Genomic DNA, 21,879 nt, shown 5'->3' with positions numbered 1-21,879 from the left:
ATATCTTCTGTATCTACCAAGTTGCGAGTGTTTTTACCTTCCTCATGACGTCACCCGCTGACAATCCAGGGTACGGCGTAGATCCAAGTGTGACGATCTCCCACAGAAGAACACCGAAGCTCCAGATATCAGATTTAACACTAAATATGTCATCGTACAGCGATTCAGGAGCCATCCACCTGAAATTATATAATACCATTTCAATTCCTGTTCATTTATCTATGAAACTGCAGTATTTGGTTAGTTACTTACACTTAAATATACGAGTATAAATGGATTCGATTTTTAAAGGAATGTGATGCAATTTAGGTAAGCGCGCCCACCGAAACCACAGAATAAATAATAGTATTAGGTACAGAAGACTCACTCTCTAACAAAACACGTCTGTTACGATCAGCACAGACATGGCCGAAGTGGCGACAGCGCCACGCGCGGCTTATAGCTTTCCCCAAAATTGGTGTCGAACGGATGTACTTTTAGCTACCTGTAGCAAAGCGACGAAATCGCAGAGTGAGCCACGCCTGCCGAAACTTTAGTACACTATTATTAAGTTCTTATCAAGTATTATACACACTTTTATTAAGTTTTTTTATTATTTATTTCAATTAATCCTCATTTAAATTACTTGAAATGAAATACACCAGGGTGTACACATCGTGATGCTCACACATTTTAAAGAAAATCTCGTTATATTTAACAGAGATAAGGTTTTTATAAAATTATGAACTAAGTTGTGAGCTTAATAGAATTTATAATTGAAACGTATATGCGCACGTCATCAAAACAGATCCGCAAAGGGCGGCAGTTTCTGTTTATTCGGCGCTCAAAAGCTTATCTTCACATTCATGCATAGATTTTCGGCTTTAGTTTATCCCGATGAAGTGCAATTTCCGTGCTGTTTCAGGGAATAGTTCGTCAAATACGGAATTAAGTCTTTATTCTGTCTGAACCATTTTATTTATACGCGTACACTGAGCGATATTTTGTAGTTTTATGGATATTATTGGATCGTGTATAGACCGACCGCTTAACTGAGTCCTCGCCGTACGCCTGCCGCCCGCACCTTCCCCGCCACCCTTAGTCGTCCCGCCCCGTCGCCCCCGTACCGCGCAGGCGAGGACTCAGTTAAGCCACGTTAAGCGGTCGGTCTATAGTTAACGATTGCCTCCCATTGATGATGGTGTCATACCGTATAGGGAGGCGGCCATCGCTCTTCCTCTCGTACACGTGTGTGCCGGCCACGTCGCGCGCGAACCCGAAGTCGGCCACTTTGCACATGCGCTCCTCTGTGATGAGCACGTTCCTCGCTGCCAGGTCCCGGTGGATTATCTGTCGAACAAAAGATAGTCAAGTGCTTGTCCAATTATAAGATAAAAAATGAGATATTATTTAGCTACTTGTTAAACCAGTACAAAAGACGGACCATAATGACTTAAGGAATTCTCTAGTCAACCTCATAATCCTCGCGTACTTAAATAATAATATAATGAAGCTTATTTACGTCCCACTGCTGGGCACAGACCTCATCTGATGCACGAGAGAGCTTGGGCTATAGTCCCCACGCTGACCTAATACGGGTGAGGTCCCCCACATACACTTTTGATTTTATTCGCGGATGTAAGCATCAGGTTTCCTCACGATGTTTTCCTTCACCGGAAAGCTAGAGGTAGGCAAATAGTTATCGAATGATATTCTGTATATTAGTTCTAAAACACTGATTGTCACGTGCCAGGATTTGAACCCGCAACCTCCAGACCAGATTGAAAGTCGAACGTTGGATCCGCTTGGCCGTTACGGCTACTTAATAAAATTAATCAACCTTAAACATGTATGTGTAAAGAAATGATCGCACAAAAATGAACAACTGTCTGAGACTTTCTTTCGGGAGATGGTACCTAATTGCTACGAAATTTTGTCTCGGCATCTATGCAGCACCTGCTCCTATCTAGTTATTCGTTTTAAATAAAAACCGGTCACCCATCCAAGTACTGACCACTCCCGACGTTGCTTAACTTTGGTCAAAAATCACGTTTGTTGTATGGGAGCCCCATTTAAATCTTTATTTTGTTCTGTTTTTAGGATTTGTTGTTATAGCGGCAACAGAAATACATCATCTGTGAAAATTTCAACTGTCTAGCTATCACGGTTCGTGAGATACAGCCTGGTGACAGACGGACGGACGGACGGACGGACGGACGGACGGACGGACGGACGGACGGACGGACGGACAGCGAAGTCTTAGTAATAGGGTCCCGTTTTACCCTTTGGGTACGGAACCCTAAAAAACAGATGGAAGTGAATAAAATGGGAGAATTTGTCGCTGGACTCAATTACCTTCGACCGCTCAGTAAAACCTAACAATTCTAAAGTTTCGGCAAACTTTCAACTTCTGCCTATTATATTATAGTCTAATCTGTACTTATATCAGTTTCCATAGCCAAATATGTACCTAATTACAAAAACACACTAGTATTACTAGTTAGTATGTACTACGTGTACCTAGGTAATAGTTGACGGTAAAAGTTCTGTTAAGTGTCGGTATTTACCACAAACTACGTATTTACCTTCAATTGTTGAATTCTTATGTTCTGTCACCATATAGTTTTAGTCTTTCACCAGGCCTCACTGAAAATCAGCGTCACGTTGTGTGTCCTAGGATACACAACGTGACAAGAAGCTGAGTGAGGACCTTTTGGCACAAATATTTATGTAACTTAATTTTACTTGTGTTATTAGTTAGTTATTATTTGTGCTAATAAACATTTCTTATTCTAATTCTTATTCAATTAACAACCGCCAATACGGAAATGAAGAACTTATAACTAAATAAAGTACAGTCAAAGATATTTTGCATAGATACACAATCGGCAGTATCCGTTATATTATTTTGCTATTTTATTCTCTCCGTTCAGATTAAATTGAGACATTCAATTTGCATGTTTAAATTGAAACTAGGCTGAAGTAAATTGTATTATTCAAATGGAAGTACGTAAACGTAAAGGAGATGGGTACTTAATAATAAATACGTAGTTAAATAGATTCCTCGTGCAGATGCATACTAACATTGTAAACGAAAAGGTAACTTTGTATGACAGTACTCTCACCATGACCAGAGATATACACCGTGAAATTTTAGTGGTTTTTTTCCCGCGGCAGGGCGATTTGCTATCGGTAGTACTTTCGAATTATGATAGACAAACTTAAAAATAAACTGATTCCCAAAAAAAAAAATTACAAAAAAATAATCTAAACTCGAACAAGCGAAAACCAATAGTAACACACTAAAACTGCAAGTCGACGACAGTTCCCGATATTGTAAACAGATAAACAAATAAACAAGCACATGTTACTTTTTTAAACTGTGTAACAGGCTAGAATGCTTTACTGTTTGACAACTGAAAATAAAATTTACTTAGACTGTTCCTTCACGATTAACAGTTGAAATAAAACCTTTTTATTAGTTTGATGATTGCCATTACGTTGTGTCAACTTTGGTAAATCGAATAATTACATCCTCTTCGCTTATTAAACTAATGTGATAACAGATCCTGTCAATGTCATCACTGCTATTTCTAGTAAAATGGATCAACATTACGAATATTCTAATTTAGAGTACGTCGCGATGGTGCAGCTGTACGCTAGGGCTAACTACGACTCCCACGCCGCCCGGCGACTTTACGCGGAACCGGACCATTTATAGTCGCTGCGTCTTCGGGGGATTTTAAACCCCCAAGTTCCACACGGACGAACAATTGTCGCCGCAACACAGCGGCTGCTTAACCACGGGCAGTTTCAAACGCCAGCACATGCACAGGGCAGAGGTGATTGTGTATTGAACGTGGCGGATTGCAGTTCGAACAATTATTGCGGTATCGGGAAGTTTAAGTGTTTGTTTAAGTTTTTGATCATTAAAAGCTTGATCTTAACTTGTTATGTTTACTTTTAAGGATCTGCAAACTCACTGCACGTAAAATGTGTGAAGGTAAAATAAATGGAACTACTTTTTAGGTTATTTTGTTTCATTCACTCAAAAGAATTAGGTAGGTACTACTGCAGTGCTACTACTGGTGTTAGGTCACTTTCGAGTTTCGTTCGACACATTTATAAATCTGGCATTTCTTAACATTATTTAAAAAAAAGATTACACATCGACTGTATATCGATAGCAGAATCATTTCGTTGCGGGAAAACAACCACTAAAATTTCACGGTGTATATAACTCCGTATAAGATAAATAAAGTCTAAGAAAAAAACGTGCGTCGTAAATCAAGAAAAAGTCATTCTCGAATAGATGGCGCACACACCTTTTACATTGCTTTGATATAAACAAAATGTCTTGCAGCAGGAGCGCTGGCCGCATCACACGCCACGCCAGCATCAATGACATTCTGCGCCGGGCCTTTACCAGTGCCGGAGCACCAGCCGTCCTGGAACCCACAGGCCTGACCAGGGACGACGGCAAAAGGCCCGACGGGATGACTTTGGTTCCCTGGAGGCTGGGCCGGCCCCTAGTGTGGGACGCCACGTGCGTCGACACACTGGCGCAGTCCCACCTCCCGGGAACCTCGACCAAGGCCGGGACGGCCGCCGCAACGGCCGAGCACCTCAAACGGCGCAAATATGCAGCCATTGATTCTGGTTGCATGTTTGAGCCGTTTGGGGTGGAAACCCTCGGGCCTTGGGGACCCGGGGCACACCAAATATTTAGGGAGCTGGCGAAGCGTCTTAATGATGCTACGGGTGACCAGAGGGCTGGGTACTTCCTTGCCCAACGAATTGGCATTGCCATTCAGCGCGGCAATGCCACCAGTCTTCTGGGCACCCTACCATCCGGCGCCGAGCTAGCTCCCATTTTTTATTTGTAAATATGTGTATATAGTTGTTAGAGTTTAGTTTTAGTTTTAATTTTAATTTTTAGTTTAATTATTTTGTTATTCTTTTATAAACAAAATAAATGACGCAGTGTTGAAATACACGAGAATAATAAAATACTTACGCTTTCTATCTATTTTCATTCCGCACAGTTCACGGAAGTAATGGATATAAAAATAAACAGGAAACTGATCTAAATGGATAGTACTCGGGGATAGTATGGCGTCGTTAATTTGACAGTAATCGTAAGTACCTACCTACATAATGTACGCGAGACAGAAATCAAAACTCCTCAAAACGAAAAGATAAGTATGTACTTTAATCTTTCATAGGAGCATTCCAATAACATGAATATACAGAGTGATTTCTGGGTCGTGACTAATCTGCCGGTTTGCGTGGTGGGGGTAGGCATATAAAGTAGTCAAAAATGCAAAAAAAATAAATTTACTCGAGCGCGTCAGATTTTCGGAAGGGGTGTTAAGTAGGCCCCAAGGAAGCTTCCTTTAAAAAAACTGACGATTTCGGCGTGACGATAAGTTACGATGAATTTTTGAAAATGCAAAAAAATAAAGTTTTTTTGAAATACTCGAGCGCGTCAGATTTTCATAGGGGAGGTTTATCTCGGTATCCTGAAAGCATATTTTTTTAATCTGACAAAAATGTTGGTGGGTTCTCTTAATCTGACCGAAAAAGGTTTTTTGGTTTCTTTTTTTCCTTTCTTTCTCCTTGATAAAACGGGGAATTTAAGAATGACAATAAAGCGATAGATACAACCAACGTAAATGTAGATGAAATGTAGTACACACATTCAGCACATTCGAGAAATATACCGTCGGGTCTTTTCTCTCTCTTCAATCGGCGTCATACTGAGGGCACATAGGTCTACGTTAGGGGACCATAAACACATATATATATATATATATATATATATATATATATATATATATATATATATATATATATATATATATATATATATATATATTAGGGTGTACCGAAAATTAATTCCCTTCTACCGCTTCTTTCCCCACCATCAATGTTGCGAAATAAAGGAAAAATACTGGTAGGACGGCATATTTCCGCGAAGCGCTCAGTCTGTATTACATGTTTATGGCAAATTCCTCTTTTTTGCTTCAATTCTTCACTTCGTTTTGCTTACGGTACGTCCAAAAAACAATTTGAGGATCAACAGGCTATTGAATAATATACATACATGAAACTGTACATGTTAATAATACTTTTGTATACAGATACGCGTAACTTTTTCCGAGTCCACGAAAATTGTCGAGAAGCTATAGAAAAAAAAATTTGAGATATAATAAAAGTCACATAATTTAATCATCGTTATTTCATATCAATTTTTTAACACCCTCAGTTTTCGAGATATACTCAAAAAACCGGGAGTTTGAGTTTTTATGATGCTTCAAGTCAAAAAGTTTTAACTTTGGACAAAAATGTAAAGAGACCTTTTTTGTGTAAAATAAAATTACCTTTTTTGTTTATTTAAACTTTTTTTTGTAAAATGTATCGTTCGCGACTTATATGCCGCAACGCGTTCTTAGGAAGACGAAATGGCTCCTCCACACTTCCGGTCATGCGGAAACCGGCAGATTTTGTATTTTTAGTAAGTTTTAGATTATATTCTTCAAAATAAAAAAAATAAAAATCGCGCTCGAGAATGCCGGATTAACGTTTTTTTTTTACAAGTTCGCGACCCTATAACTCGGCGGCGTCAAGGACTTATCGTCAGATTAGTTAAATTTAGTCTTTAAACACTAAAATCAACCCCCAATATCTTAATCTGACGCGCTCGAGTATTTCAGACTATCCATTTTTTTTTACTAATCTGATCGTCTATCCCAGGCGCGCGTCACTACATATAGAGCTAAATACTTTACAAGGTTGTTCTATTAGGTCTAAGGTATCTCTCATATCTTAAACTGCCACGCTCGAGTATTGCAGAAAATTCCCCTATTCGCCTCCCTAACCATAAGTAATTATGGTCACCCTATGACTTTTGACATACGCTGTATGGAAAGCGACAAGACGTCACATTGAGTAGGGTCACCAAATTGTATGCAAAAATGTTTTTTTTCCTACTTTTCATTTGGAAAATAATCATCATTATTCTTGATAAACAATAATTGCAAATAATTAACAACATCATTAGGCTCATCTTTGGATTCTGTATGATGTCTGGCTCTCTTGCTCCACGACCCCGAAATCACCCTGTATATTATTATATATGGCTCGTTCAATGGGACCTTTCATTGGAGTCATCGTCACTATACAGTAAGTATATAATTATTATGAACCCGGGGGTATGTCCTTAATCTATGTCCAAAAAAAAAGGTATGGGCACTTGGAATGTCATCTTGCTTTGTGTGGCAGGGCACAGCACGGCGGATGTCATGATGACTTATACTGTTAATACCACCACCGGGCCCTGTGCTTGTAATTATATAAAACCATATACCAAATTATATACCGACGAATTATATAAAAAAACACTTACCCCTTTTGAACTGAGGAAATCCATACCGCGGGCCACCTGGTAGGCGAAGTGGGTGAGGTCTCGTGAGGTCAAGAATTGACTGCCGGCGTGAGTGTTGCCGTAGTGTCGTTCGGCTCGAGAGTCCCGCAGAAACTGTTGGAGTTTCCCGAGACTAACAAACTCCATTATTACTAGGGTTGGCTCCTGGAAAAAGAATCGAAATTGAAATGTTACGTTGCGTTTTTGACTTATTTATTGCCTGAGTATCAAATGAATGACACTAATAATATACTAAAATTTGTAATTTTGTCATATTTTGTATCGAGTAACGAGTGTCATAGTTTGCAAGACTAAAAAATATGAAACCAGCGTATTATGGATGGCTTTATCCACGTTTATCTCCGTGATAAAATAACTGTCACTTTTTAACACCGCGGGATAGAAAGTGACGGATACCGTTTTATCACACTGTCACTAGCCAATAACGACCATCATATCCGTACAGAAGGGCTAACTAGTTATTGGTTTTAAATATGGTCGGCTCTTTATCATTTGTCACCATGTCTGTCACGTTCTATCAAATATGTAAGTGCGAAAGTGACACATGGCATAACAGATGATAAAAATGTCACCATGATACCGCTGCAGTTTACTGCAAACATTTAGAGATGATTTATTTCAATCAGTAACACAAAAGAAGCAGTTTATCGACTAAACAAATATTAGACAAAGTTTTATTTTAAGAAAAGTCACTGTTATAAAAACGGATACATCAAAAGATAATAGAAATTATTTCAACGGTTAGTAAACGATTTATCAAGATAGCTCGGCAACGACTCTCCTAATAGGAACATTTATTTTCACCGAACACTAAATCCTCCTTATGAGCTTGAAGCCGATAAGCTCTCGGGTTCAATAAAGTTGATCTAAATCGATTCTTTAATCAAAGATTATTGGGTCTAATTGATATTTATCAAGGCCTTTGGTTCCAACTTTTATATCGTTGTAAATGAAACTGATTTAATAAATTCTGTTATTGAGTAAGTTTGAAATTCATAAAATCTATTTGCAGTATATTTGGGATATTATATTATTAGGGATACTCAACCTTCTTTTTGTAAAAGGTGGGTAGTTTCTCTGGCTAGTGATTCGAGGAGCGTGATGACATATGATACAATACATAATATCCAGAAGAAATTAGAGTGAATCAGACAGCAATATACAATAAAATAGTTTTCGTTTGTGGCGTATTTATGTAAAATAATGATTGAGAATTGGTGAGCCATGTGAATAAAAGTAGCTCGAATTCAGAAAATGCTAATAAATAGTGGAATAATCTCATGAAATATTATTACACGCCTGCCACCCTTTACCTGTGTATTCCTTTTTTTGACGTAGGGGTTACATTTACGCATAACACCCCCGGGCTGGGTAAGCTCAGGTGGGTTGTATGTGGGACTCGCTCCTCCAGTAACATCCTCTGCTAATCTCAGTGTATTCCTATATTCTGAGCAGGGATGTTGCGGATGTAGATTTTTTGACATCCGCGGATGCGGATATTTAGAGGCTGCGGATGCGGATGTCATTATTTGGTACTTAAAAAACGTAAAAGATTACATTTTTAGCATTTTTTATTTAAAAAAACGAAACGTTTAGTATTTGAGCAAGAATATACGTGCGTTTTATTTTATAAACACTAACTTGGCCGACTTTTCGGGATCTAGACGATTTGTCATATATAATGACGAAATTATCTAGCACTTACGCCGCCGGCGCCGCCGCTAATACGTTCTTGTTACCGACTTGGTTGACATCCGCATCATGCGGATGCTCCGCATCGATTTTATGCGGATGCGGATGCAGTTGCGGATGTTCAAAATAATGCGGATGTTCCGCGGATGCGGATGCGGATGCGAATATTCGCAACATCCCTAATTCTGAGGTCCTTACCTTTTCAGTGCAGCATCCTATAAGCCTGACAACGTTGGGGTGGGTTCCGAGGTTCTTCATCACAATGAGCTCCTGCACGAGGTCAGTCTTCTCCTTCTCAGACGCATTCTCTTTCAGCGTCTTCACTGCCACTGTCTGCTCGCCTTTCTTGCCTGTAAAAGTATTATGTTACTACCTGTGAGTTCCTATAATTGGCTTTCTGTATCCACTATAATTTCTATGGTATTGTCATAGCTGTTGGTTCTCCAAATAAATAAATAAAATATGTAACAGTTAACATAAAAGGAGTATACAGTATGTGTCTGACCATGGGGCTTTAATTACAGGGCTTGATTTTACTCGCTAAACTGAGCTACTTTTACTATGGGACCTACCCTAAAATCGGGGATTTTTTTTTGGCTTTTCCATAGAAAACGTCGACATCTGATCAGCCAAAATGTATGTATGTAAAGTATTTTTTTTTTGTGATTTCGGGGTTGGTGCCATAATAAAAGTACCTCAGTTTAGCAAGTAGAATCGAGCCCTGGATTTAAATCCCCATGGTCAGTAACACCCTGTATGGCGAGTTAAGTTGACACCGACTTGACACGTGATATTTCACTAACTTGACAATTGACATCTGACACTGACAATTTTTCAGATATTTCTGGATCGATAAGTAACGATACATTCTTAGCGTTAATATGCATGGGAGCAGCAATGTCCGGTAGAATATAAATATTAGGCAACTCATAGGCAACTATTGTCATCCCCCATGTCCCCATCCCCCGAGGATATTTTTGAATTTTAAGCTGAGGTTTTTGTCCAGCAGACATAACACTAAGACATTAACGACGGCTAAAAAATATACATTCAAGCATTTCAAGCAAGAAAAATTGGTTTCTACTCAAAACATATACCTATGTTTTGAGTAGAATTTCGCCTTCCGAATATACAAGAAACTATTTTTATAATAATACCTAAACTGACCTGAGAATAGATTCAACTTTCTTTTACACCAATCGATAAAAACGACTACCTAGCGCGAGCATTATGCACTGCGGCCTGATTTGAACTGACTGTAATAACAAAGGTAATATAACGACCCAATAATAAAAATATTTTTTTTATAACTAGTACCTAGACTCAAACTGTGTCTTATCCGCGAAATAAACATTGAAATTTAGATTTGCAGTTTATCCACTACGGTATAATCTTAAAAATTTTTTCGCACTTAAATATATCTATGACAAAAGTTCATATGATACCTAAAAACCCCTCCTCTATACTCTTAAAAAACACCCTCCCCGTCTAAATGACAATCAACTCGAATAAAGTGATCATTTTGAGTGAGTGGTGCACTAAATGATCATAACAACGTTTCGCGTGTGTAATTCGGAAACGCTTGCTGTAACGGTATTTATCCTGCATAATAGCTTAGCTTGGAAAACAATGCCTATTAACATCGAAAATAGCTCTATTAGAGTGAAAATTTACATGTTCTCTTCGCTCGTACTTATACCGTAATAAACGTAGCAATGATTATGAAACTATCATAGCGGTAAGATAAAATAAGCACGATTTAAGCTAAATAGTTGAACGTCAACGTCGTCAACATAACTCTAATTTATTTTATTTGAACAACTTTAGTTTATGTGCTATTTTAATTATGAAATAAATTTGTTGTATATTTAAACGCTAATTAATTTAATTATACAGGCGCAAAAGAAACATATTCTAGCTACACAATCTACATATTTATTTTGAACTTCTTTGAACAACAATAAACTTACAGGCACCCAAAGGAATTCCCTAAATAGAAAATAAAATATTTATTTGGAAGTAGGTACCTACCTCATCCGTCCGTAAAATGTACCTAAGTAGGCTACTAAATTGACTAGGTACACTGGTATATAAGTAAATAAATTTAATAATAGTTTATTTAATAAACACTAGATGACTTAGTAGATAATACTAGATTAAATTCGTGGTCTGAGGATTCTGATTTTGTCCATGGATTACCCGAGATTAATTAAATTTCACGACTATTAATATTCAACAGATTTTTAGCAGTCTAGCCACAAATTCTGATACAAAGTTAATTACCCCCAGATACCCTGATTTCAAAGTTATTAAATTTTAATATATTTATATATATAACTTATAAAAGCACCTGTAACGAGTAAAAAATGTCTAATGATGATTGCACGTTACTTTGATGATGATTACATAAGGTAGAAGTACTAGTGCTCGACGCTGCACTAGTATTTGACATGGGGACTTTATGTCAAAGTGACAAGGATTAAATTTGAATACAGAAAAATCTTCGCCGTTCAAATTTAACCTATATTACTTTGACATAAAGTGCCCATGTCGAATACTAGTGCAGCGTCGAGCACTAGTACTTCTACCTTACATGCATTCCACAGGAAAAGCGAATAGTGCCTGATTTATGGGCACCATTTTTTATGAAAATATTATTAAATTTTTGTCTTAATACGAGTATTATATTATTGAAGGTGACCAATATTACGAGTTAAAAAGCGGTATATGTAGTTAACAAAGTGCTGCGAGATCGTGTATTTATGGTTTATGTGTAGACCCAGATAATTTTGTTAAAGCTCATACATAGAAGACGAAACTTGTACACTTACTTTATACTAAAACTTAAAAAAAGACAATGTTCCAAGTTACATGATGATAATAAACTGACTTTCGGCAAGCCAACATTAGATTTTCTGTTTTTCTATTTTTGACAACAAGGCCAGCTAAAATTTGAAAAGCTATAGGATATTTTGACGACCGATCTGGCCTAGTGGGTAGTGACCCTGCCTGCGAAGCCGATGGTCCTGGGTTCGAATCCCAGTAAGGGCATTTATTTGTATGATGATACATATATTTGTTCCTGAGTCATGGGTGTTTTCTATGTATTTAAGTACTACTTACTAGCTCGCGGTGGGACCAGTGCCTTATTCATTAAAAAGCTCGTATTACGCAAGGGATGACAACATTGAATATACGTTAGGCATTTTAATATCGTAATTAATTTCTCTATTTAAAATTTAAAATTAAATTCAATAACTTGTCTTTTTTTAGCCTAGTTGCAGAATTCATAACTGGACCAGCTAGACTGTTGAAACAAAAGATGATTTATTACTCTTCATATTCAGTGATCTACATTCAAGTATTTGTCACTTAAATTAAAGTTAAGTTCTGATTTTGAGCACAGATTAATTTTACGTTTTAGATTTATTGAAACTTTGGAAACGCCTTTTTTGTCTTTTATACAAAAAAATATACGCAAACGCACGCAACAAACTAGGTTCATAATAAAATTAATAAAAACTAGTGTTTACATTAATTACCTTGATCATACAACGCAGATGTCGCACACACCCGTGATATTTAATATTCCCTAATATTTTTTAATAGGTTTTCGCTGGCCAGTGATCAACTTTGACGGTTCTCATACAGTTTAACAAGAATATTTAGTTTGCTGAAGCAAGAAAATGTATGTTACGTAATAAATATTCTATTTTCTAGGCCGTAGAAGCTGTATTCAACTGATTCAACACATACACTGACTTGAAACTTGAAACTTTGTGTGCCTGTTGACGCCTTTGTCAGCTTACCACAATACACCCTTGTCCCGAGAAGAAAACGAGCATACTTATGTCTGATATTGTCTTAAAGTAGGAAAAAAAGTACTATTCTCGGACTTTCTTTAACGTACTTCCTTTTCTAGCCTGCACTTAGTGTTTAAACTTGGCGCCACATTTAGTACCTGTACTAAAAAAGTGACAGAAACGTTTTAAGGGTTAAGCTCGCTCGACTTTACCTTCACTCCACTCCACAAAACTAACCTTTTCGCTACTACGTCATTGAAGTAATAGAGTCATGAACGCCTTATGTTAAACATTTCACGTAAATAACCCATGTAACATATCAAGTCATGGCGTGTGGGGCACGAAATGTACCTATACTGCCTTTATATCAAGTCAATGGCAGCGAAAAGTTTAAAGATGCTCAGTGGTGGAAACTTATACAATGGTGATCACTTCTGACAGTTAAAAAGTAGAGATGCACCGGATATCCGGTTACTATCCGGTATCCCGCCTATCCGGCCATTATTTTACTATCCGGCCGGATACCGGATAGTAACATTGCTTGATTTCGGAGTAAACCAATTGGATTTAAGAAACAGTCACGGTCATATTCGTACCTGTTTATTATTTTAAAACAATTTAATCATTCCACTGACTTGCACGCGTACTCATTTCGTACCTATGTAGAAATGAGTCCGCGCGAACGTTTACTAGGAAACAGGTCAAACCTGCAGAATGCGCACCTAAAAAACCGAAATGTAGGTATAGTTTCGCTGGCCGAATATTCAGCGGCCGGATACCGGATATCCGGCAGATGTATAGGCCGAATATCTGGTATCCGGTATCCGGCCAAACAACTATCCGTTGCATCTCTATTAAAAAAGCCAATTCACTTACCATCGATGTCGATAGCTTGAGCACGCCAGACCTGTCCGAAGGCACCCTCGCCCACGATGTTGAAGATCCTGAGTCGATGCCGCGGGAACTCCCAATCATCGGTCGGTTCATCCTTCGTGATCGTGGTCTCCTCTGATAACTGAAAAGACAGCAAGAAAGGAAACATTAAACTAAAGATGAAATATAAACTTAATCTTTTTAGTGTTGGTAACAGTATGTTTATTATATTATAAGTAATTAAGTGGGGAAGTTCTGTTGAAGAATTCAGATCAAATCATCAAGAAAGTTTCCTCACAAAACTAAAAACGTTGCGGCTATCAACGCTCTATTATCTAAGATTGTTTATTTAGAAATATAACACTGCAGATATTGAATACTAATTTATTAATGGGCTATTTGTTATTATATTCGTACATTTAAATTATAAATTATTATGTTGATAATTGAGTAGGTTTATGTTACTGAGATGTTCCTAACTGCGCCATTTACACGAATCAGTCATCATCATCATCATCTCAGCCTATATACGTCCCACTGCTGGGCACAGGCCTCCTCTCGAGCGCGAGAGGGCTTGGGCTGTAGTCCCCACGCTAGCCCAATGCGGATTGGGGACTTCACATACACCTTTGAATTTCTTCGCCGATGTATGCAGGTTTCCTCACGATGTTTTCCTTCACCGAAAAGCGATTGGTAAATATCAAATGATATTTCGTACATAAGTTCCGAAAAGCCGGGGTTTGAACCCGCGACCTCCGGATTGCAAGTCGCACGCTCTTACCGCTAGGCCACCAGCGCTCTACACCAATCAGTGATTTTGTTAAATTTATGTGATCACGATTAAAACGAAACCATCCAAAACATCGTAACGATGCAAAAAAACGTAAAGCGACTATAAGCACGAAAGCAAATTTTAATACAAAATAATTGTCCCTGTCGCATGAGCGTCTGCAATTTTCGTTTCCCTGTTTGTGAATACCTAAACGTAATACGCTCATAAAAAAACGTGTGAACGCTTGAAGTACAATATTGCTCGAGTAATGAAATTCGGTGCAATTTGCAGCTCGGCTTAATGGCCGTCAAAGGAAATTCATTCATTTGTTTTTTACGCTCGAGGCTGCCAGTGTCAGAGGCGAGCACATTTGCTCGAGGCATTTCACGGGCAGGGCATAAGAAATTCACGCATTTGAACTTATTCGGTAATAACTAGATACTTTTATTTTTTAACAATTAATAACAGTAATTGCTATAATGTTGTGACAACAACAGAACTTTGTGGTGGACTTAATTTACTCGGCATACTTTGAATTAAATTAAGTATCTTTAATACCTCGAATATTGCAAAAGACACGTATGATATGGCGAGGTTAATGCCACGGAACGTCTAGACGATTTTAGGATTAGCTACCTACATTTTAAAGCTTTATAATACATAAATGCTTTAATAAAGGAAGTAAGTATTAATGTTAATTTTAACTATCATTTATTAATAAAGTGCTTCCAGATTAATCTTGGATATTTTTAAATATAGGTAGATAACAGTAATATACATATTAGCGGTTTAAATAAAATCAATTTAGGTAAGTACTTTAATAGTGAATACCTATTTAGTGAGATCGAAATACAAAAAAATTATAATTCGTGGTTGACTTGTTGATATTTAAATGATTTAAAAATATATCAGCACACAAATTGCCAAAGGACAAATTTTTCTTTCTGCAATACATCACAAGTTTTCAAGTCAGTATCGTGTATTTTGTTAATAATTGCTTTGTTAATTGTTTATAATTTATTAGCTCAGATCGAATTGGTTCGCAAAGTTTCCGGTCCTCACCTTAAGGATGACTCACGTTAGACCTGGTTTTCTCCGTGCCGGAGCTTCCGGCGCACCGTTTTCTATGGAAAGCATCACGTGATGGCCTGTCATGTCATATAAAAGTAAGCTCCGGCCCGGACACGGCCCGGTCTAACGTGAGTCATCCTTACGTCCTCGGGCGCCTCATTTCGTTTAGATAAATTTATCGGAAAAGTTTTCAATTCCATTCTATTAACATGACAATTTAAGTGTATATAAGTAGGTACCTACGTAATTTTAGTCCTTCTTTACATATTTCAAGTTATTGGCTATAAATTGGTTAGACACTTTTTTGCAAATTCGCAAATTAGCGTAACCCCTTCAGAATCTTCTCAAGCGGGTTTTACTGTATAAAAGGGTACGGAAAGCATTCTGTTAATATGCAAATTATCCACTCCAAGCAATTTGCATCCTCTGTCTTTGCGAATTAAAGAAGCATCCGTCATATATAACAGTGATATTATGCCGCTTTCATTTGGCAAAGTTGAATCTACTTTAAATTGATGAAAAAATCGGAATGTTGGCATAGGTCAGTTCGAGGTTCCAGTAGGGCTTGGTAAATATAGTATGGCCAGACAAATGCACCAGTTGTAATGTAAAACAAATAAATATTTCTCTAAATAAATGGTAACCCTTAATTTAGAGAAATAAAGTTTATTTTATTACTCCATAGTAACACTGGTAAGCTTAAAGGCCTATTTCTATGTGTCAGCTAAGTGAAATTTGATCTGAAGACAAGTTAATAATATTGCTGCCATCAGATGTTTATTCGTGAACACGTTTGGCTGGCCAGACTACATAACAAGTAGGAGTGTTGAGGCCAGACTGACCTGCAAGTGGCCGTTGTCCCACGCCTCGTACCGGTTGGAGTAGGCGCGCGGCCGGTCCCAGTTCAGGGTCGGCTCTTGCAGAACGATGCCAGTCGAGTCTTTGCTCTGCGGAGGAGGATACATCGGTTGACAACCAAAACACATTAACAGAGTCCTAAAAACTCATAAACCAGTTCTGAACTCTGGGATATGAATTAAGGAACGGTATTGCTGAAGTGTCTCGATCGCCAACTGACGATTAGTGGATGGTGATGATGATGGTAGGAAGGGCTAGGTTTTGGGTCCAGTTTAGACTTTATTGAGTAAATATTACTTTAAGAAAATCAAAGCTACTATAAGTAAAATATTAATCAGAAAGGTACGCCGGGTAGATGGGACTGATGGAAGTAGATGATAATCGTCTTTGCTTTCGATTGCAAACATAATTTATCTTTATTTGGATGTGATCATATTTTGGGTATATAGGCATCGGTGCGCGGCATTTCATCATGACTTATTAATAATATGCTCTTATTAACAACAACAAAGGTCTCTTTGCAATGCACAACGATCGTTTTTATATCGAAGTCTTTTTTAATAAGAAACATTGCAGACATGCAATTTAACTACATATTTAAAACCTCTTTGTGCTTCATAACATGATCTCTTAAAAAACTTACCATATCGTCCTTCTTGCTCGGCTCCTTCTGTCCATGATTCCTCTTCCAAACGAAGATAATAACTGCAACTACAATAACGACAAGTCCACCGATAGCAATCAACGGTATCATAGTAGCAAATGACACGTCATTATTATTTACATCAGGTGATTCCGTTATGTCTTTTATTATATTATTGTCTTTGTGTGTCTCGTTACGTCCTTCTATTTTAACAGTTGTCTGAACTGATGTCGCAGTTGTTGTAGTTATATCAGGTACTGTAGTTTCTTCAAAAACTTCTTCAGTTACTTTGGTTGGTCTTTGAATCGGCTTCAGAGGCGGAGCAGTGAAGATTTCTGGGAAATTAGGAGGGAAAGGTGGGGGGTGCCCCACTTTGTTCTGTTTTCCACTAGCGTCGGTGATTGAAGCCAAAATTTCTAGTTTTTTTGGTAACACGCCATCGTCTGCATATACCCATAATGAGTAAGATCGGTTTTCCTGAAATAAGAAAGTTTAAATTAATACCAAAGTGGGCTTAAGGCTATCTGCATGTACATTTAATTGTTATCGTGACTCTTCATTACTAACGTAATACTTGCAAATTTTCACATTTTCTTGATTATTTTTATATTACTTTCTTAGGGCCACTTGCGCGGTCCAGGGTTAGCCAGGTAACCGTTTATTTACAGTACAGTTTAACCCTATATAAAAGGTTAACTCCGAGTTAGTTGGCTAACCCTGGAACGCGCAAGTGGCTCTTAGTATTTTTTAAAGCATGGTTTTCTGTTCTTTGCCACGAGCCAATATAAACAATTAAAGTACCTTATCCATAAGTGTGTCATTGACAGTGACGACTCCTGTGCGGGAGTTGATCGCGAACGGCGCAGGAGGGCCGCGGGTGTCCAGGTAATAGTTCACGGCCTGGTCCCCCGTGGCGGCCATGAACGCCCTGGCCACCTCGGTGCCCTTGGGGTCCGTGGTCCGCGCGTACCAGAGCCGTGGAACCTGCAGTAGGTTCTGCAGGTTCTGCAGGTCCAGTATTTGAGGCGATGCTGGAAGAAAATAGTTGACATGAGTGTTACGTTAAAGTAAAATTTCGTATACATATAAATATATTAAATATGTCGAATAAATTTTTAACACGTTGAGGTTTCCTATCAAGAATACAATCAATTTCATTTAGGTACTGCGTGTTAGCTCACTGGTATTAGGTACTTCGTTGCTTTGTTGTACATATATAAAAGTATGAGAAAGACATATGTTGGATGGTGGTTTTTCAATTGTAACTATAATATAAATTTAAAGGTAAGAATTAGCTAAAAGATAAAGAAAGTAAGTATTTTACAACTTGATGGATGGCTTTTGCGACAGTATTAAAACTTAATTTAATTAAATGAGCATTTAAAAAAAAAACGTCCCAAAACTTATTCGTATTCCAGACAAAAATAAATTTTGCTGACTTTCGCCTATAATATTATTATCTTGATGTAAGAATAGAATTCTTGCCAGGAATATTTTTCCGAGTTTGAAAGAGGTCACTCGTTGACTTTAATCTTTAAAGAAGATAAACGAATTAAGTACTATTTTTAGTACCTACTGATTTCTTTTGACTATGGTATTTCAATCTGCTGCAAACTGGTACTGAATTATGGTAAAACATACCTACAGGTACATAAAAGAATAAATAACAGTACCATTTTTTTTTATTACTTAACACCTATAGCTAGGATGACATAGATGAATTATGATAACATATATCTATTTAAATAAATACGTCTATCCTTTGGGCAATTAATCAAGACTTCCTTAATTATGAAGAATTACTATTAATCACATTAATTGTATCTAATTAGCGTGTGACATGATTTAGTCATCCGTAACGCATACATCCGTTCCGGTCAAGGAAGTTCCTATATTTCATGGAATGTAAGACCTATAAAATATTTTATTTCATAAATAATTACTAGGCTGTTACTCGTACTAGGTAATCGAAATCGGTCTTCGTAATTTAAGTATTGTACGTATAAAAAACTTTTTACGTGGGCATTTTATAAAAGGATACAGGAAATTACTCCAAAAATGCGTGGCTGTATTCGATCAAAATATTAACCGTTACGAAACACGCGTTGAATACATAATAGGAGTTATAATATAACGTAACGTCCGCCGTAACACAAGGTTGAGTGAAAGTCAGGCGACCCTCGTTCACTTTCACCGGCCGTCCACGAAATGCACCACCTTGCTAAGTTGCTACACAGAATGTCATTGGTCCCTTTCTAATTGAGAGATGTGGAACATTCGATACGCCGTCCCAAAACTTATGGTCGTGGGATGTGATGAGGCGGTGAGTTGATGACCTCTGTTCGTTGATACGTGCGTAAAGGTAAAAACACCAGGCCAATCCGAGTACACTGACATCAGAATGATATATGAATCATTTTATTTACTTAGTTATCGTGCGTCTCGCCTGCGCCTATACATGTACGGATAAGTACGAGCGAAATACACGATAACATAAGTCAAATATATCATTCTGATGTTATATTGTATATTTGAATTCGCCTGTAAGTCAATGGCTGATCCTTTTACGTCACGGTGTATGTATTAACCTTGTGATACAGTGAAGTTTACACAAAATATAGGTAATATGCCTACAGTTATTTATTTGTTTGTAGGGAAAAATAATAATGTTTATTATATAGGTACCTTTTTTTGCTCAATCGAAAAAAGTTTGTAAGTTATAATTGTTATAAATTAGAATTATTAATGTTTGCTGCTGTCGTTTATTCTTAATTCTGTCAGCTGTCTCATGAAGGCAAAAAAAGTAAATAACACATGTACAACATTAAAGTTCGTCTTGTTCAACACTTGGCAAACTTGTTAATTATACTCGGTAGGAATGATCAGATTAGGAACGATCCATTGGTAGGAGTAATTAGTAAAATATTTTAATAAAGTGTCGTCTGCTATATTCTTATGAAATCTGGTATAGCGTTCATAATGATATACTATATATAATATATGTACCCAAAGTAAGCAGATTTTGATATCAACCAAAATTAATTTTACTACCTGAAACTACGGCACGGTCTAATAATTGTTTTTATTTAATGGTCCATTACGAACGAAATGGTTTCAGCAACATTAATTTTATTAGGTACTTTTACAATTTCAGATGAATTTCCAAGTAGGGCACTTATTGTTACGGCTTAATATTATAAGCAGGTATAATTACCGTAGTCTTGTTAACATAAAATGGTTTTTCAGCTAATAGGCTATATGTTTATTATAAAAATTGATAAAGTTATTGAAAAAAAAACGTTAACAATTTTGACGTGTATTTTTATTGAAAAACACTTTTGAAAGATAAGTCACAGCAAATATGTAACAATTATGATCATATATGATTATTTACATTCTTTTGCTGCAGCAAATATAGGGAAAACGTAGAATCAGTCATATCTCACGAAAGACACGTATCTCACGAAACTTTAGTATGATGTAGATTAGAATATCCTGATCATTTTTTTATAATGGAGCAAGTTTCTCAGAAATATACTTTCAGGAATCTTTAGGTTTTTATTGTCCTTCTTCTGTGATTTCTTTCTTAAAATCGATACCTTGAGTTGAGTGACACACACTGACAGTTCATGGCAGTTGCTGATGTTAGGATTTACGAAATTTTGTATGAAACAACTACATTGATTATCTCTGAATGTATATTTCTGACTCTTAGAGAGTAATGCCCATACAAAAAAGAATCAAAAGCTATGAATCTAGTTACATCGTACTAAACCGTGAGATTTTAATGAAACTACTTTTTCCTTAGGTATATTTGCTGCCTGTCCTTTTTAAATCAATCGTACGCAGTCAAAGAATTTTACTATTCTGTATTTAAATATTTAATACTAAAGTTCAAAGCCGCCGCCTTAAAGTGGACTTAACTCACATTCCATTTCCAACGACACCTGCACTACTGTCAATTTTACTATGGAAATTGACAATGACAGCGACGCGTTCAGTACCGGTAGTGCAGCTGCGGTTAGAAATGGAATGTTACCATAACAGTCAAAGATTTTTACTATTCTGTATTTAAATATTGAATACTAAAGTTCAAAGCCGCCGCCTGTGGAGTGGACTTAACAGGTATTTTCTTATACCAATTGATCTTAATACTATTTATTCAATAGTACAGCATTGCATATTCACTGAAAATAGTTTCTAGGCCAAGCAAAGTTTACGGTTATTTCGATCCATCTTCAAGTGTCTATTAGTCTCTGTGCTCTAGCAAATAAATGTGGCTTTCCATCAAAGAAGATTCCTTATGCTTCATGTGCATCCTTTCTATCAGAATTCCAGATAAAAAGGAGCTTATTGCACGTGCAATTTTTTGGTTTAAGTTTATCACTTGAATATTTCACTACTTAAATATGACTTAAATTATTATGTAAGATAAATCAGCAAGCCTATTTATTGACTGCAAGTGAATCAATGTTTACAACCAATTTTTCCGCGACAATTCCTTAATATTTGTTTTTTATAGGACGGCATTTTAACAACGACCGTATCTATATCTTTATTGTTTCTCGTTACCAAGACTTTCGCCCACCGGATTGCTTGCCTAGCGCAGGTGGGCAAATTAGAATAAGAACCATAACAAGACCTCGAGAACTGCAATAACTATGTGTAATAATCTCTAGTTATATGTATTTTACTCATTTATGTGAATGTGTGTATAAAGTTTATAAAAAAAATATACAAC

General features: G+C 37.0%; 1 protein-coding gene across 4 annotated transcripts in view; it reads right to left on the bottom strand.

Annotated features, from left to right (window-relative positions):
- LOC134664542 (tyrosine kinase receptor Cad96Ca-like) overlaps window positions 1–21,879 on the bottom strand; it is an 85,860-nt gene that overhangs the window by 2,153 nt on the left and 61,828 nt on the right. For 3 of the 4 annotated variants that reach the window (XM_063521240.1, XM_063521243.1, XM_063521241.1), the window contains exons 3-10: window positions 17,940–18,169; window positions 17,139–17,615; window positions 16,480–16,584; window positions 13,798–13,936; window positions 9,317–9,468; window positions 7,388–7,570; window positions 1,190–1,329; window positions 38–179 (exon numbers count right to left, since the gene is read on the bottom strand). In XM_063521240.1, the coding sequence (XP_063377310.1) occupies window positions 38–179; window positions 1,190–1,329; window positions 7,388–7,570; window positions 9,317–9,468; window positions 13,798–13,936; window positions 16,480–16,584; window positions 17,139–17,615; window positions 17,940–18,169 (1,568 nt within the window). The remainder of the gene's footprint in view (window positions 1–37; window positions 180–1,189; window positions 1,330–7,387; window positions 7,571–9,316; window positions 9,469–13,797; window positions 13,937–16,479; window positions 16,585–17,138; window positions 17,616–17,939; window positions 18,170–21,879) is intronic. The other variant, XM_063521244.1, reaches the window with a different exon arrangement.

The sequence above is a fragment of the Cydia fagiglandana genome, chromosome 5 (genome assembly GCF_963556715.1).
Source record: "Cydia fagiglandana chromosome 5, ilCydFagi1.1, whole genome shotgun sequence".
NCBI classification, from domain to species: domain Eukaryota; kingdom Metazoa; phylum Arthropoda; class Insecta; order Lepidoptera; family Tortricidae; genus Cydia; species Cydia fagiglandana.
The sequence above is the reverse complement of the archived record's forward strand: the minus strand, read 5'-3'. Positions and strand labels throughout refer to the sequence as shown.